General features: G+C 41.0%; 1 protein-coding gene across 1 annotated transcript; it reads left to right on the plus strand.

Annotated features, from left to right (window-relative positions):
- Positions 1–2,138: 2,138 nt before the first annotated feature.
- arpin (actin related protein 2/3 complex inhibitor) lies at positions 2,139–18,206 on the plus strand. The gene is made up of 6 exons (XM_028585318.1): positions 2,139–2,354; positions 3,536–3,611; positions 10,817–10,949; positions 12,501–12,707; positions 14,184–14,344; positions 15,942–18,206. The coding sequence occupies exons 1-6, from the start codon at positions 2,263–2,265 to the stop codon at positions 15,948–15,950; spliced, it is 678 nt and encodes a 225-aa protein (XP_028441119.1). The 5' UTR covers positions 2,139–2,262; the 3' UTR covers positions 15,951–18,206.
- The last annotated feature ends 674 nt before the right edge of the window (positions 18,207–18,880 follow it).

Raw genomic sequence — 18,880 nt, forward strand, 5'->3', positions numbered from 1 at the left:
GATAGGGTGAGAAGCTCAGTCATCCGTGAGGAGCTCGGAGTAGAGCCGCTGCTCCTTTGCGTCGAAAGGAGCCAGTTGAGGTGGTTCGGGCATCTGGTAAGGATGCCCCCTGGGCGCCTCCCTAGGGAGGTGTTCCAGGCACGTCCAGCTGGGAGGAGGCCTCGGGGAAGACCCAGGACTAGGTGGAGGGATTATATCTCCAACCTGGCCTGGGAACGCCTCGGGTTCCCCCAGTCGGAGCTGGTTAATGTTGCTCGGGAAAGGGAAGTTTGGGGTCCCCTGCTGGAGCTGCTCCCCCCGCGACCCGACACCGGATAAGCGGACGAAGATGGATGGATGGATGGATGGAGAAATGTTTTGAAAAAACCCCTAAAAAGCCTATATAAAGAGTTACATTACAGTGCTCGCAGTCATAGATTTACTAAACAACCTTGTAACTGAAAAACATTTAAATGGTACGTTTCAAATGCACACAAAATGCCACTTCTAAATAAATAAAAAACAACAACAACAATGAATGCTTGTATTTAGTAAAAAAAGTGGAAGTGGAAGAAGTAAAAATTTGCTTGGTAAGATTTCTTAAAATAAGCTATAATCTTCAAACAACACAATCCATCTTTTACAAATAACACAGCAGATTAAAAAACTTATGAGATGTCCAAAAAGCTTGTTTCATCTGAGATACGATACAAAACGAGATGTTTCCACCACTCATTAACAAGATATTCAAGCTGCATCGTCTAAAAACAAGTCGCTATATATATATATATATATATATATATATATATATATATATATATATATATATATATATATATATATATATATATATATCTCGCTGAACTTGTCAGGTGATTGTGTTTTATATTTAGTGTTAGATATTTTGACTAGAAATTAGATTCAAATAAGATTTAGCTTTTTTGCTGTGTGTTTAGAACCCAACACTAAATTCATTATTATAGTATAATTATTTTGGGAATTATGCATGACACATTTTTAAATAAGCATTTAGCAAAAATCTCACGTACCCCCTGCTGTATAAGTACCCCATAGGGATAACCCGTACCCCCATTCGAGAAACACTGCTCTATCGAACTACATATACAGTAAATGTCCTATGTACTGTATTTATGGAAGAAAGTACACAGACCTTTTTAGACCGAAACATGAATACATTGATAGTACAGTAACAATGTGAGTACTACCACAAAGCATGCAAGAAACAGTTTTAGTGCAATATAAACAGTTTTGTTTGTGTTGCTGTGTTACCCACCACATGGAGGTGGTTGTTTCCTTTGGATGAGGCTTTTAAGACTTACTGTATCAATCAATGCAGTCATACATTATATGCACAGCATGGAAAGTAGCATTGGGTTAAAAAAACATCTGAAATTGGAAAATAGCGCATTTTGGGAAGTACATATGTGTACTTTCTTGCAGAGAGTTAGATGAGAAGATTGGTATCAATCTAATCTAATCAATCTAACTCTCTGCAAGAAGTGGATATGGATATTCAGTAAATTGTTAAACTATGTTAAACTATATATATATATATATATATATAAGGATGACAATAAAAATGTCTAATGTTCTAGATGCAAATATGTTCATTGAAGTTCTTGCACACATTATGGAAACAATACTTTTGCATCTCATCATGGAAGTCTAGTGTGGCATTGCCAGACTAATTCACAAATGGCCATTTGTCAGAGCAAATGAAACATGAGCTCGCAGATTTCTCTTGTTCCCAGGCTAATGGAAAATAAAGAAATTATAGAAAATATATAATTAAAATGTGGGTGTACTGTAGAGCCTGTGCTGTGTGGCACTTTATACGGTGGAGCACATGTACCAATAATAATAGTCAACCTGAGGTCTAATCAGCCAGAATAATTGAAAGCACCGGTGTGGGGGTGCAGGACCTATTAATATGGCAGTACATCCTGTTAAATAGATATGACATATACATGTACACATGCAAATACATATTCAACTGCTGTTATTATATGAATATAGATCTACCTCTTCTAAATAATGGTGTGTGTGGGGGGGAATATCCCCTGCATCCCCCCCAAAATCTAAGCCTAAATTGTGTTCACTGCATGCAACAGTCCTTTCCCTCATCTCTTGCACAGCTGTCCCTCGTCGGCCCGTGCTGTATGGAAAACAAGCGCCCCTCTCTGGCAGGGCTCAGGAACAGGAAGTCAGGAAACAGGAACGAATCTCGGAGAAAAGAAAAGTTGCAATACAAGTTTATGAAAGATGAGCCGAATTTATCACAACACGTCTCTACAGAACAAACCAGTGCACAATGAGAAATTTGACCGCGTGTGGTCTCCCTCTACGTATGAAAGGTAAAGTATTCCGAGGAGTTGGAGCTAGTTGTAGTATCTCAGTATGATACATAGTTTTCCTTGGGATGTAGAGACAGCACCAAACCCCACTGACACATCGGGACACTTGACTCCCCCCGAGATTTAGAGCAGCTAAATCTCATTTACACACCTCACACAAATCACTTGGTAAGAAGTCATTCGTGTTTGTATATTCGGCATTCAAAGAATCCCCTGGCAGAACTTATTAATGTCAGTAAAACTGAAAATGCTGTATTGGTGTAACTTTATACACTAGCCAACGCCCTCTATCGCGTGTTTCAGTTGACGAAAATTTACACTAGGTGTACAACCACTTTATAGCTTAAAAGTTGAAAATGTATTCAAATATGCCTGTTATAACGTTACTTATTGAGTCCCTCTTTTCTTATATATATATTTTTTACCTTGAATTTGACTGTGAGCAACTGCAACTAAACAATTAGCATTCAGATTGTGATATGACCGTTTTTTTTTTAAGGAGTTTGGTTGTTAGGTCTCCATCAGTGGTGGATGAAGTATTCAGATCCTTCACTTGAGTAAAAGTAGGCCCTACTAATACCACACTGTAAAAAATACTAACAAGTAAAAGTCCTGCATTGAAAATGTTACTCCAGTAACAGTATGTAAGTATCATCAGGGACATGTAGTTAAAGTATTAGAAGTAAAGAACTCTCCTCCCATTGTAGCGTGTGTAAAGGATCCAACCAGCTGTGTGTTTAATGGTCTCATCATCTCAGCTGGACTTGTAGCCGTTATATTGTTGGCTAGTTTACTTTAGAATCAAACATCAGATTTTATAAACTACATGTGTTCTGTGTGCAGAAATCTGAATGTGTAAAGTAACTAGTAACTAAAGCTGTAACAGATGAATGTAGTGGAGTAAAAAGTCCAATATTTCTCTCTGAAATGTAGCGGAGTAGAATTAGAAAGTGGCATGAAAAGAAAAGACTCAAAGCACAAGTTCCTCAACATTTGTACTTAAGTACAGTACTTGAGTAAATGTACTTAGTTACAATCCACCACCGGTCTCCATTATACACATCTGATCTGTTCTTGGGAGAACAGGAATTTGAAGGTGTTACACGTAGGCTAGTTCTCCTATAAGCAACAGAATGTGGAAGTGGACTGATTTTAATATTTGATATTTTCCTTCCACACAGCGGCCAGGGGGTTCTTCTAGAAGGAAAGCTACTGGATGTTTCCAGACATGCCATCAGTGACGTCAACAATCAAAAGGTACTATAGGCAAAATCCAGCTAGCCACCCATGACCCATCCACCCAAACCAGTGGTTTCTAAAGTGGGGTTTGGGGACACCCAGGGGTCCTTGAGAGGGTTCCTCGGGGTCCCCAGCCAAAAGGGGAATAATGTAGACTGGGTAAACCCAGCCCGATCTGCAGGGTTCGTACGGGTGCTGGAAATCCTTGAAAATGCTTGAATTTTTATGTTGTGTTTTGAAGGTTTGAAAAGTGCTTGAAATTTGGATAAAATGCTTGAAAATGCTTGACATTGTAACTGTATTTCTTTCACAACAAATACCTATCTGACTGAATAGTTGGTTTATTAAAAGAAATAGAATAAATTAAATAAAATGTTGGAGAGCCTAAAATTAAACCTGCTCGTTTGTGCATGTGTGACTGCGATCTGCCGCCACGCCAAGACCCGCCCTAGGAAGCAGCTCGATTGGTTGGGGTTAGGCATTTCACCTCGAGTGGTTGAGGTTAGGATAGCCGATTGGTCAGGGGATAGGACCTGTACAAATGGGGTTATGTTACCTTGCGTAAGCATCATGGACACCTGGCCAATAAATGCTATTGAAGGGCGTTTTTTTTTTTAAGGTTGCTCTTAGCCTTGTTGTTTTTATTTAGTGTTTAATGCTTTGTCTTGCTGGTTTTATGTTTTTTATGCTTGCTCTGTAAAGCACTTTGGTCTGTCTAGCGGCTGTTTAAATGTGCTATATAAATAAATGAACTTGAACTTGAACTTGAACTTGAACTTGTCTTGTCGTGGCCATAGTGGGATTGGTAATATCGGCAGGCTGTCGTTTCAATGAACGTTGGCTGGACAATGAAAAATACAAATTATGGATTAAATGGGGACAAACCCTACAAACCCAAGAGTTGACTCTTGTAAAGTCTGCAAAAAAGACGTGCAGCTTTTCACAGTGGGCGAGTCTGTGCTCTCGAGTCACATGAAGTAAGTTTCAAGTAAGCCAACTGAAGTAGCCTGCTGTACACGTTAGCGCCAGTTAGCTCCTATTTGTTTACCCTAGTACCTTCTAGCTAGGAATTCTCAGGCTAGCTAAGTGACTGAGAGTACTTAGTGTGATAATGTAATGTAATGTTAGTATTGCATGTCCGTCATGGCACGTTCATTTGTGGAATATGCAGTGAACATAGCCAAAGTTACATCACAGTAACTGTAACGTTAACTACCCGCAAATTAAAACCTGCAAACTTTAGCCCGGTGCATATCAACAGTCGTTGATTGCTGAACAGAAATCGTGTCAGATGGAGTGTCCTACAAGTAGCCTACTGTAAGGTTGAGGATGGCCTTATGCAATATTTACACTGCTCTATTCCAGTAGATAAATGTATATGTCTTGGCAATGAAATACATTTTTTTTTCAATTAATATAGGCTATTTATCAGGCAGGTGCCTGTGCACTGTCAGAGTCTTCTGGGTTAAAATGGAATTACAGGTTGTTGTTGCACTGTCTCAGATTTTGTTCAAACCTTGTCTATATCAAGAATGTGTCCCAAAACCATGCCTGTAAAACATTTCTGTTCAAATCCTATGTCTTCATATTTTAGCCCTTGAAATTACTTCAGTTTTACAGCCTGAAAATCACATTATATGGGAAGCAATATTTGGACATGTATTCATTGGCAGCCTAAACTTTGTAGGGTGGAAGACAAACATGTCAATATAACTAAACCATTACAAGTTTGTACGGCATGCCCTAGATTTGGAAAAAAGTGTGAAAAGACTGAAATTAAGGGTAGCATAAACTTTGAGCAAAATCTAAGAGGGTGCACCAACTGTTTTCCTGGATTTTGACCCAGAATGACCCAGCTGCATGTCATTTGGCTCAGACCCCCCCACTCAGTGCTCCTCTCCATAGCTGTCTTACTGTATGTTATTAGGAACCATGAAGAGAAGGTGATAATTCAGGGTTAGGGAAGTGAACCTGTCGAGTTATTTTGTTTGGGATAATTGTTTTTACATTGACTCAGGCAGGTTAGATAGCAAGCAAAGTCTACATTTTGAAAAATAAAACTTGTGTTTTGCTTAAATATCTGATCCTTCTGCTATTACGAAACACAATTTTGGCTGTTTATAGTATTATGTCTTTTAATGTGACAAAAACACTAAATAATAATTTTGACTATGTATTGGTATATATTTTACGGTGGTGTAAGGTGCTGGAAAAAGCTTTAAAATGGACCTTGAAAGTGCTTGAAAAGTGCTTGAATTTGACCTTGGAAAAGGTGTACAAACCCTGGATCTGCCAGCGATTTGATTTCTCCCTGCAGCTCAGGCTGGAAACCTGTACGTTATTCTATCCTGCTTCTGTTACAAATCTGCAGGAACCAATCACAAACTGGCTTATCCACCTGTCGCACTATTGGCGGGTTTAACACGATGATGATAGAGAAGCGACGGCAAGTAGCTTTTTGTTTACATTCAACATGGCCACCACCCATTGACATATGCCACCACCAGCAAGCAGTTGATGCCGCTGTTGCTGCTACGTCACCTGGATTGTTGCTCTGATTGGTTGAAGGACTATCCAATTGCGTACAGAGTCATTTGAACTATGCCCGTTGATCCCGCCTCTTGTGCAGTAGAAAATCCAGAGCAGACTCCCCAGACTAATGTTCAATCTTAAAAGATTGAGCTTGGTCTGGTGATAGCCAGACTAAGAATCATGTATTTTTTCTATAGTTCCACCCATAAGTAACACAATGACAGAATGTATGACTATTTTGTAGGGCTGCACAATTAATCGCAATTTTATTGAAATCACAATATGGACTACTACGGAGGGGGGGGAATATATATATATATATATATATATATATATATATATATATATATATATATATATATATATAATATTTGTTAAAGGCAAAATATGTGTCAAACTATTCTGGATTAAGTATTGTGGTGCTGCAGAGATGTCCCGGCCTACAAATCCTCTCCTACAGACTAAAGATCCTCGCAGAAATCACACTATAACCATGTTTTTTAATTTTAATATTTTTCAATGAAAATGACAATGATGATACAATAAAGGTAATTCCCTCCAATATTGTGAATCATATCGCAGTCGCAATATCAGTCCAAATAATCGCAGTTACCGGTAGAAACATTTCCTCATATCGTGCAGCCCTACTATTTTGGTCATGGGTTTTATACATTTGCTGTAATATAACCCCTAGGGCCCTATTTTAATGATCTAAGTGCCTGGTGCAGGTGTGTTTAGGGCGTGTCCAAATCCACTTTTGCTAGTTTGACGGTGGAAAAAGGGTCCTTGTGCCGGGCGCCTGATTCTAAAGGGTTGTCCTTAGTGTCTTCATTAATCAGAGGTGTGTTTTGGGCGTAACATGCAATCAACCAATCAGAGATCATCTCCCATTCCCTTTAAAAGCCAGGCGTGTTTGGGCCTTGGAGCATTGCTATTATGATGGAGGATTTGCACCCTAATATTTTTATTTGTAATCTTCTGCATGTGTGTGTGCTGCTGTGCGTCCCTGTGTGTGTACCAAGCGTGCACGAGCCTAGGAGCATTTTACTAATTTGCTGTTAAAATAACAATGAAATGCTGCGTTATTGACTTTAGACCAGGTTTTTGTTGGTCAATGGTGCGATCACTTCCCACTGCCTCAAGATAGCAATACTCCCAGAATGTACCTGAACACACCTTCCTGTAAGACCAGCACGCCCATTGGCGCAAAGATGGGTGCAGGTGCATTTGCTATTTAAACAACGTGGTCATCGGTGACATTTGACTTATCAAACGGGGGCCTGAGGTTTTATTTGTGTCAGGTTAGGGCTATTGTTGGGAACCGACTCCAGAATGCCAAAAACTGGGTACTTGTAAAAAAAATATTTTGGTTCTGCCTATTGGTTCTTAAACAACTACAGTGGGGGAAATAAGTATTTGACCCCTTGCTGATTTTGCAGGTTTGCCCACTTACAAAGAATGCAAAAATCTACAATTGTAATCATATGTACATTCTAACAGTGAAAGACAGAATCCCAAAGAAAATTCCAGAAAATCACATCATATGAATTTATTAAAATTGATAACCATCTGATGAGGAAAAACAAGTATTTGACCCCCTGGACAAACAGCAAGTATTCTGGCTCCTACAAGCCAGTTAGTCTTTCTTTAAGACACAGCCCCAATCCGAACCAATTATCTACATCAAATACACCTGCCTCACCTTGTTACCTGTATAAAAGACACCTGTCAACACCCAAACAACCAGCATCCAACATCACCACCATGGGCAAGACCAAAGAGCTTTCTACGGACATCAGGGACAAGATTGTTGATCTGCACAAGGCTGGGATGGGCTACAAGAGAATCGGAAAGCAACTTGGAGAGAAAAGATCAACTGTCGGTGCAGTTATCAGGAAATGGAAGAAGCACCACACCACCGCCAACCTCCCTCGGTCTGGGCCTCCACACAAGATCTTGCCTCGTGGGGTGTCCCTGATCATGCGAACGGTGAGGAATCATCCCAAAACCACAAGGGGGAACTGATGAATCAACTGAAGGCAGCTGGGACCACAGTTACAAAAGAAACGGTTGGTAACACACTACGCCGTCATGGATTGAAATCCTGCAGCGCACGCAAGGTCCCCCTGCTCAAGAAGAAACATGTACAGGCCCGCATGAAGTTCGCCATTCACCACCTGGACGACTCAGAAGAGGCCTGGAAGAAGGTGATGTGGTCAGATGAGACCAAAATAGAACGTTTTGGCCTCAACTCAACTCGTCGTGTTTGGAGGGCAAAGAACACCGAGTACAACCCAAAGAACACCATCCCCACCGTCAAGCATGGTGGTGGCAACATCATGCTTTGGGGGTGCTTTTCAGCCAAGGGGACGGGACAACTCCATCGTATTGAGGGGAGGATGGACGGGCCATGTATCGTGGAATTCTGGACCGACATCTCTTTCCCTCAGTGAGAGAGCTGAAGATGGGTCGAGGATGGGTGTTTCAGCACGACAACGACCCTAAGCACACCGCCAAAGCAACAAAAGAGTGGCTGAAGAAGAAGCACATCAAGGTTCTGGAGTGGCCTAGCCAGTCTCCAGACCTGAACCGATTGAAAATCTTTGGAGGGAGCTTAAAATTCGAGTTGCCAGGCGACAACCTCGAACCTGAATGATTTGAGGCTGTCTGCAGGAGGAGGGGCCAACATCCCTGCCGAAATGTGCACAAACCTTGTCACCAACTATAAAAACCGTTTGACATCTGTGCTGGCCAATAATGGCTTTTCTACAAAATATTAACATGCTGTTTGTCCAGGGGGTCAAATACTTGTTTTTCCTCATCATCCATCCATCCATCCATCTTCGTCCGCTTATCCGGTGTCGGGTCGCGGGGGGAGCAGCTCCAACAGGGGACCCCAAACTTCCCTTTCCCGAGCAACATTAACCAGCTCCGACTGGGGGATCCCGAGGCGTTCCCAGGCCAGGTTGGAGATATAATCCCTCCACCTAGTCCTGGGTCTTCCCCGAGGCCTCCTCCCAGCTGGACGTGCCTGGAACACCTCCCTAGGGAGGCGCCCAGGGGGCATCCTTACCAGATGCATGGAACCACCTCAACTGGCTCCTTTCGACGCAAAGGAGCGGCGGCTCTACTCCGAGCTCCTCACGGATGACTGAGCTTCTCACCCTATCTCTAAGGGAGACGCCAGCCACCCTCCTGAGGAAACCCATTTCGGCCGCTTGTACCCTGGATCTCGTTCTTTCGGTCATGACCCAGCCTTCATGACCATAGGTGAGGGTAGGAACGAAAACTGACCGGTAGATCGAGAGCTTTGCCTTCTGGCTAAGCTCTCTTTTCGTCACAACGGTGCGATAGATTGAATGCAATACCGCACCCGCTGCGCCCGATTCTCCGACCAATCTCCCGCTCCATTGTCCCCTCACTCGCGAACACAACCCCAAGGTACTTGAACTCCTTCACTTGGGGTAAGGACTCATTCCCTACCTGGAGAAGGCATTCCATCGGTTTCCTGCTGAGAACCATGGCCTCAGATTTAGAGGTGCTGATCCTCATCCCAACCGCTTCACACTCGGTTGCGAACCGATCCAGTGAGTGCTGAAGGTCGCAGGCCGATGATGCCATCAGGACCACATCATCTGCAAAGAGCAGCGATGAGATCCCCAGCCCACCAAACTGCAACCCCTCCCCACCCCGACTACGCCTCGATATCCTGTCCATAAATATTACAAACAGGATTGGTGACAAAGCGCAGCCCTGGCGGAGGCCAACCCTCACCTGAAACGAGTCTGACTTACTACCGAGAACCCGGACGCAGCTCTCACTTTGGTCATACAGAGATTGGATGGCTCTGAGTAGAGACCCCCTCACCCCATACTCCCGCAGCACCTCCCACAGTATCTCCCGGGGTCCTCATCAGATGGTTATCAATTTTAATAAATTCATATGATGTGATTTTCTGGAATTTTCTTTGGGATTCTGTCTTTCACGGTTAGAATGTACATATGATTAAAATTGTAGATTTTTGCATTCTTTGTAAGTGGGCAAACCTGCAAAATCAGCAAGGGGTCAAATACTTATTTCCCCCACTGTACACACTGCACTCTTTCTGGACACTATGATGCAAAGAATTGGGGCAATCACGAATTGTTAAAATCCAAACAATACCCAACCCTATTTAGGGGTTGTCAACGTGAACATTTTTGGGAACCACTTCCCCAAACCTTGTCTCTTCTTCTCCCCGTCTTTTACTGAACAGTATAAACACGTCTTTAGCTCCGTTTTATGTTCTAAAAGAAAGATCTTCCTCCTTTGTTGTGTCAGAAAGAACTTTAGAAGATTTCCTTATCAGCCTTTTAGACTAAATTATAGACTAAACATAATTTAAGGAGCAGCCCCCTCACTCTCAGATCTCTCCATTAGTGTGTTTAGCATGTATAGGTCCTGAGCATGTTTGTAATTCAGGCCTGTGTTCAATGTGTGTGCAACTGTACTAACAGAGTGAAAATTGTGAATATTATCGCGGAATTCTTCTTCTTCTTCTATAGTAACATTTTTAATTGTTACAGCTTTAATTGTGTTCAACGGAGGGAAAAAAAGCTGTAATTGCAATAGCGGTGAATGAAACGGTGATATTTTTGCTGAAGGTAATCATACCGTTAGAATCTCCTACTCTTTGTTTCTGTCACCGGCAGGTCCGTTTCTACGTGCTGTACATCAAACCCAGCCGCATCCATCACAGGAAGTTTGATGCCGGTGGTACGGAGATGGAGCCAAACTTCAGCAACACCAAAAAGGTCAACACCGGCTTCCTCATGTCCTCCTACAGTGAGTAGACGACAACAAACACGTGTGTTCATGTTTGTGTCTTTCATTTCCTCTCCAAACCTAATTCTGTTCAGAGTGTTTTGTCTTCCATGTTGTTGTAATTTAAGATTCAATTATGAATCTCTCCGTCAACTGTGTGTGTGTGTGTGTGTGTGTGTGTGTGTGTGTGTGTGTTGGCTGAGCGAGGCTTGTTGTTGGGTCATACTCCCCCGTGGCAGTGTGTGTTTGAGACCAACCTTTATTTTTTTTTTCCTCCACACATTTTTGAACTGTAGTTGCACCCTTAACTAATAGCAAGACTCATGTTTCAACAGGATCGTTCATGCCTTTGTTTTTAGCAGACTTGATTAGTGTAACAGGTCTTTACAGGTCTCTGTAGATAATCAATTGAGTAATTCAGAACGCTGCTGCCAGAGTCCTCATTAAAAACCAGAAAATTTGGACACCTCACCCCTGTTCTTAGAGCCGTGCACTGGCTTCCTATAAGTCCGAGAATATTTTTTTGATGTGCTTTACATAAGAATACACGTTGAAAAAGCCCGGTAAAACTGTATATCACCATTGACTCAAAATAAAGTGTTCCTCTTATCTTATCTGAAATAAGCATGTGACCCATTTTAACTTCACCCCTCAAAGAATCAGAATCGAGAAACCAGGGCTGTAGTCAAGTCCTCCTTTGTCGAGTCCAAGACAAATCCAAAACCAGGACTAGTCGAGACCGAGTCCAAATGAGAGACAGTCATGACCGAGACAGAAAAAAAAGAATCCTCTTCAAGACCACTCACCTACCTGTTCATAATGTATGTGATGTGAGAGACAGTGTATCTTCTATTTTAAGATGATCATTTTGCTTTGATATTTGTAATAATCAAAAAGCAAGTGCAGAGTAAACACTATAGGATCAAATTAGGCTATATTATCTACTTAAAATATTAAATGGAAATGTTCCCATTCTTGAACTTATTACTTGTCCTGAAGAATTGATAGTACAAAGTGCACGGTGACATTGTGTCTGTCTAAACGAAGATGATAGATCTCTGATGATTTTGGTATATGATGCAGCCAGGTGTATACCAGGTGACCAATCTCAACGCCTGTTCTAGATGGATTCTGAATTAAACTAATACCTGTTTTCTGAACGAGCGCGCTCATTAATGTTTTTGTTTTAAAGGAGGAAGTTACTTTAGAACAAAAGCATATAGTGCTGGACTCGGTCCAGACCAACTAGAATATTAGGCGAGTCCAATGACCGAGTCTGAGACAAGTCCGAGTTCAAATACCAACGAGTCCAAGACAACAGAAAAGCGTCTCGAGTGCGGACTCAAGTACTACAGCCCTGCGAGAAACGATAAGAACCGGAAGCGAAAGGAATAATTGGAATTGGACTCTTGTTATGATTTATGATTCAATACTATAAATAAATAAATTGAATTGAATCAGATAGGTTTAAATCCAAACGATGCCCAACCCTATTCATTAATATAAAATACTTGCGTACTATAGCTTTAAATCCTGATCATTGGCTTTGGTGCCCGTGTTGTGTCCGTCCAGAGGTGGAGGCTAAAGGGGAGTCGGACTGTCTGTCTGAGGAGCAGCTGTCAGCGATGGTGAACAAAGCTGAGCTGGTGAAGATAACTGACCAGCACCGACCCAGCGGGACCTGGGCCTTCTGGTACCCAGAGTCAGAGATGGACACAACCGAGCTGGAAACGGGACAGGATATACGGCTGAAGACCCGAGGAGACAGTCCTTTTATATGTGAGTATGTATGTGTCAGCTGCGTGGCGTCTGCGTGGCGTTTTCTACGTCTTTACACACCAGAAACGGATCTGACGCGGCGCTGCTGCTGCTGCTAGCCTTGTCTGGACACATGGATGTTTCCCATAAACATAACCATAAATATATACTGATCTGATTACAGCAAAGACAACGTCGGCAGTATTGACGGCAAAATAGGCTACAGAATATTTCCTTCTGTATTGACAGGTGCCATATTAGAAAATCGCTAATTATTTATTATTATTTTTTTAAATTACATTTATATCTGCATTTATGTCAAAACCTAGAGACTTTCAAACATCAGCATGTCATTTATTAAATGTATTTGTGTCTAAATGTCATATAAACATCTTTTCCTATTCTATGTTGTCTGGAAACGCTTCCAACACGCTTGCGTGTGGCGTGGAAAATAGGCGTTGGTTCTATTTGTAACATGCACGCGTTTTCGCCACGGCTCCAACCTGTTAATATGGGAGCCGAAATAAAAACGGACACGCCACGCAGCCAGGAGGCCTAACCGAGCCCTCAGGAGGAGAGTAAAAGGTTGTTACATTTCCACTGTTTAGAAACCAAAGCCCGTTCCATTTTTCCTTTTCAGTTTTTATCGGTCCTTCTGTTTCTTCTTCTTCTCCTCCGGGAAAACACGGCTGCGTTGCATTGTGGTATACGGGAGTAAAATGTAGCGTACATCGTATGTACGCTCAAATTAGCTGTGCATTGTGGGTATTTTTAGGGTGGACTTTGTACTGAATAAAATATGAAATATTCGGGAGAATAATTTGTTAAAAAAAAAGATTCTAGGGAAAAGAATCAATTTTAAAAACTATTAACTAATTACCATGCTGTTATACGGCTTAGCTGCTTCCACATACTTTCCACTGAAAACGGTGCATGTGCATCCAGCATGCCCTTATTTCACATTTAGCCTTAAAAGGAAAGAATACTTGACAGTGTGAAGCCTGCTTAAGCCTCAGCTACCCATTTAAAGTCAGTCGTCTGAAGTGGGTCTTTGTCAGGGGAAACAACTGCAGTACAAGGTTTGGGTCAGAGCTCTTTCATTTGTTTTCTGACTGTTTTTCAAAGCCAGAGGGTCCTTTTTGGTTTTCATAACCCTCACATTAATCAAACTGGTCCTAGTGTTGACCTCCGTGGCAGTGGGGAGTGACTGTAATTAAATGTTTGTTTTTCCTTATAGTTTCACAACTAAGCTCAAGGGAAATGAACAGTGTTTGACCTTTTTCATATGCAGAGTCAACCGGACCTTTAATATTTTAATATTCAACCTTTTGAGTGCAGTGGACAGTTCTGGTCTGTTCACAGCGTCTACATTTACACATTTTTCGTATTGACTTTTCTGTTTTTGTTATGTATGTTTAGTTATATATGTGCTGTATGTCTGTTGCTTTTTTTGGATGCTTAATAAACTCACGGTCTTCCTTTCTTTTGTGCTTCCAGTCTCCTTAGCCAAAGTGGACGGCGGCACGGTGACCAAGTGTAACTTTGCTGGCGATGAAAAGGCCGGGGCGTCGTGGACGGACAAGATCATGGCCAACAAAGCAGACGCGGTCAGCACTCTGAAGCCCGGCCAAGGAGAGGGAGCAGAGGAGGATGAATGGGTGAGTGAGGACTAGGATTGGGCCTCGAGAACCGGTTCCAACTTGGAATCGCTTAAAAAAGTTACGATTTACGTTTACCGTTGAGCGTGTCCGTAACCGTGAACGGCTAGATCCAGCTTCTACCATTCAAGGCTATGATAGTTTCTCTACACAGTCTTGTACCTTGGCCTTTTTTGCCCTTTTCAAAAGTGTTTTTTTGCACAGAATCAAATGTTTTATATTCTCGATTCATCTCGTAAATGTTTGACTTGGTTCCAGGCTTAAAACTCTTTAAATAAACAGTTTTTGAAATGTCAATGGAACCATTGAACAGGGAAAATCATTTCTGGAACCAGAGCCGTTAAAGTGGGCGGTCACTGTTGAGCTCCATGGCCGACGGCAGCGTCAACCTGCCGTCTGTAGCTACAGACCGTTCATGTTTATTCCTAATAACATTATATATACTGTTGACTCTTGTCAGCCACAGCCACGCTGTCCTTCCTTCGTCCTGCCCCACCTGAATCCAAATTTGCACTTCTCTTCCTAATAGTTTCTGTTTGGAGCGCGGATTGCAGTTCATTTTTACCTCTGCTTACTATCTTGCCATCACATCTCTTAACTAATTATGGATGTAGCTGATATCTAAACAAAAATATTACACTTAAACAAATTTATTCATTTAATTTTTTTCAAAATATATCAGAGATTCCATCCGCGTACCACTAGAGGGAGCTCGCGTACCACCAGTGGTACTTTTACCCCCTTTGAGAACCAGTGATGTATACAAAACATGAATGATACAAGATGGTAAAATAAATAGGTTGCTTTGCATTTTGGCAGTTTTGATTAAGGGAACTCAGTCTCTTTGTACTATACATGTGACACTTGAATGGATTAGAGCTGCAAAGATGGATTGATAAGTTGTCAACTATTCAACTAATCGCCAACTGTTTTGATAATAGTAAAAATTCTGATATCAACTTGTTAATTGTGAATATTTTCTGGTTTCTGTACTTTTCTATGTTAGTGAACTGAATATATTTAAGTTAAAAACATTTGGGGACATTATATTGGGCTTTGGGAAACACTGATCCACATTTTTCACCATTTTCTGACATTTATAGACCAAACAACCAATGGATTAATCGAGAAAATACTCTAAAGATTAATGGACAATGAAAATAATGCTGCCCTAAAATGGATATGAAAGACTACCTAGAAGCTGTGATTGATGTGAACAGCCAAATCTGTCTTTGGCTGCATCTGTTGTTCACAATGGAAATGTGAATTTTATTTTATATTATATCTAGAGAGGTAATATTTTTACATGTAAGAGCTTATATATTGTTATATGGTTATGTTTTTATGTTTAGTGTATATTTGTTATGTTGTGTTTTAGTTATATGATTTAGAAGATGTTATGTGCACTTCTGTATTTGTCTTCATTGTTGTACAGCTTTGATGTTAATATTTTGGTAAAAATTAAGACCCCAGGAAGAATAGCTGCTGCTTAATGGAGTAGCTAATGGGGATCTAAATAATAAACAATAAACAACAATGTATAGAAAGCCGGTGATGTGTTCAACAAATACTTCTTCCCACTTTGTTTCTCTCTCAGGATGAGTGAAGAAGCCGTCCCCCCCCCACTCCCCCATCAGCCTGATGTCTTGGCTCTGTTCCTGTCTCCAGGGTGAACTGCTTCAGTTTGGATCCATTCCTGTCTCTGTCTTGGCCTTGGGACTCCCACATTTTACCGGGGTACTTAACCTCTTACATATGTGGCCTTGGGACTGGAAACCTGGCGTCACTTCTACAATATGGGACCAGACCCCTCCAGCTCCATGTGTGTATCTTAGCTGTGATGCACACTGTCTTTGAAACTTAAGCCTTGTATACTTTGGATAAGATCCCCAAATTTATATGACTGGAATTTAAGCTCTGCTTTTTTTTAATCTTTTGGGCTTATTCTTCTACTCTTGCCCATTTGTGTCCAACTTTAATCCAGAGTATCTGCATAGCCTGGTATTAATGACCCAAATATCTGTAGTTTTACAGCACACTTGTTGCTCCTTCCATACTGTAATTGAAGTCCTGTCTAGAGAGACTCGTATTTTAAAGAGCTGTGTTTTTCGTTTCACAGGCTCAGTACACCGCTTTAGTTCTGTGTGACAACTGAAGGGTTGGGAACCGAAAACCCAGTTCCAAATTAGAACCGAATCCAAAACCAATCCAAATTCCAAGAACTGTGTACTCGTAAAATGAAAATGAATTTCGGTTCTGCTTATCAACTCCTCAACAACTACACATGGCGCTCTTTCTGGATTGGACGACGCCGGGCTCTGCGATACATTTAGTTTTTTGGGGAAGTATGGGCAGCTGTGTGCGCCATGGACACACTCGCTACGCACACAGACACACACATCATCACTCTTAAAGGTGCAGTAAGTGATTCTGCACAAAGATGGTTGATTGTTGATTCACGGACAGATAACTACTGGCCAGCACATTCAAATGCTGCCTCCCCCCACCATCAACTGTGGGTGCTTGTTGCCAATTGGCTGAAACAGTGTTTTGTGGCTTGTGCACTCCTTCCTGTTTGTTTTGTATCACACTGCCAGGGCTGTGGATTAACGCCAGGTTTCTTTTCAGCACAGACAGAAAACAGAGAGCTAGGTGACCATGAGGAAATATTCACTGAATTTGTATTAGATTAACATCACTTACTATACCTTTAACCCAGTTTTTTCTCCAAAACACAACAAATGTTTTAACTCGTATGGTGTTTATATTGACCAACATTTGATGTATGAAGTTAACAAGCCTGCCTCTGTCTGTCTCCGTGTAGTCTCTCTTGCCAGCGCTATCTCCACAGCGCTGCGGATTAAGGTCTGGCTACACCGCACATACATTCCTGGATAAGAGGAAAAAACGCTCTGGCTTGTTTACATTTCTTTAAACCAATCACAGTTGTCTTGGGCGGCACTAAGCTCCGGACGCAGTCGACGGTGGCTCTGCACAAGGGTTAGTAGTGCAATGAATGATTTGGTTCTTCAGTTCTGTCAAGACACATGGTCATTGGCTGCTTTTTAAACAATGAACAGGCTTAAAAACAATCCTGTGCATTTAGTTATGCATGCACAAAAAAAAGTATCCAAACCTCCAGGTATTCCATTCATGACATGGACACAATTGTATCATTGTTATTCCATTGTTACTAAGTCAGTAAAGATGACCTGTATTATTTTCAACCAGTTGAACAAAAACGACATATACCCCTATTTAACACAATAACAATGTTTTATAATTAAAAATAACAATTTGAACAACATACAAGAATAATTAGTTTCCTCGATTACAACATATTATACACATATTGACATTCTCCCTATAACGATAGAGGAAGTTTGGACTTGTGCAACTGGAAATTGGCAGCATCAAAACGCTGGTGAATGTCAATAATCTTAAGATTAATATAACCAATGGCCGTTTCAAATCATTTTCCACAGCAAAAAGTTTGGATTGTAAAATAATTTTGATAAAATTTTGAAAAGTTAATCTGGTACAATTTGAATCACGCATAAACATTTTCAAACAAACAACTATACTTTAAAGTTGACTGATGCTATATCAACATCCTGTGCAAAAGTAGTTCCAACAGTGGAGTAAAAATGGTGTTACTTTGACTGTTGGCTATATACAGTAAATAATGTCTACGTAAACCCTGCTGTGATTTTACTTTGGTATGTACCAGTCTTATCTGCTGCACAGTCACAGTTCAGTTTGGTCAGTTATTTTCTGGGAAACTGAATGTATTAAAGGGTAACTACAATTTTTTTATCACCGTTTTTGTGTCTAAGTGATTGATGGGAACAACAATCTTTGACATTGGTCCAGTATTAAGAGAGATCTATGCAGTCGGCAGTCAGAGAAACAAGCTACAATGTAAGTTAATAAGACAATTGTCCAGCTTGTATTTAGCTTCACGAAAGTGCTCGTTTTGCTGCTGACAGACTCAGATTAATATTCTAAGTGTCTGACAACATTATGGAAAGGATCCCTACAGAGATAGACCTTTAAAACCTCTTTAAGACCTTTGTGTTTAACCAGAAACAGCTCTGAGGTCGCTAGCGCTGAACCCACCAGACTCCATTTAAAAAAAGCAATATTTTTAGCATGTATAGACCCACCATATTTTCACATGTAAATCGGAAAAGTATGTATTTATTTCAACCAGAAATAGTGTTGTGATGGTTGGAAAAGTGGAAAGATGTCCCATAACTTTGAATGAAGTGTATTTTACGATGCTAGTCTGGTGGTTTTAGCGAATGCAATTTGGCGGATGTTTTTATGTTTAAAAAAGGATCTTTATCTTAAACAGAAAGGTTGACCTCCTCAGAAATCCTTTCCATAATGTTGTCAGACACTTAGAATATTAATCTGAGTTTGTCAGCAGCAAAAAAAGAACTTTTGTGAAGGTAAATACAAGCTGGACAATTGTCCTATTAACTTACATTGTAGCTTGTTTCCCTGCTGCTGACTGCAGCGATCTCTTTTAAT

This window comes from Perca flavescens, chromosome 8 (assembly GCF_004354835.1).
Source record: "Perca flavescens isolate YP-PL-M2 chromosome 8, PFLA_1.0, whole genome shotgun sequence".
Classification (NCBI taxonomy): domain Eukaryota; kingdom Metazoa; phylum Chordata; class Actinopteri; order Perciformes; family Percidae; genus Perca; species Perca flavescens.

Excerpts from the sequence above, each read along its gene's own strand:
- arpin (XM_028585318.1), top strand. The coding sequence starts at position 2,263 with ATGAGCCGAATTTATCACAACACGTCTCTACAGAACAAACCAGTGCAC. Across the intron at positions 2,355-3,535 it reads TCTCCCTCTACGTATGAAAG|CGGCCAGGGGGTTCTTCTAG; the intron begins GTAAAGTATTCC and ends CCTTCCACACAG. Across the intron at positions 3,612-10,816 it reads GTGACGTCAACAATCAAAAG|GTCCGTTTCTACGTGCTGTA; the intron begins GTACTATAGGCA and ends TGTCACCGGCAG.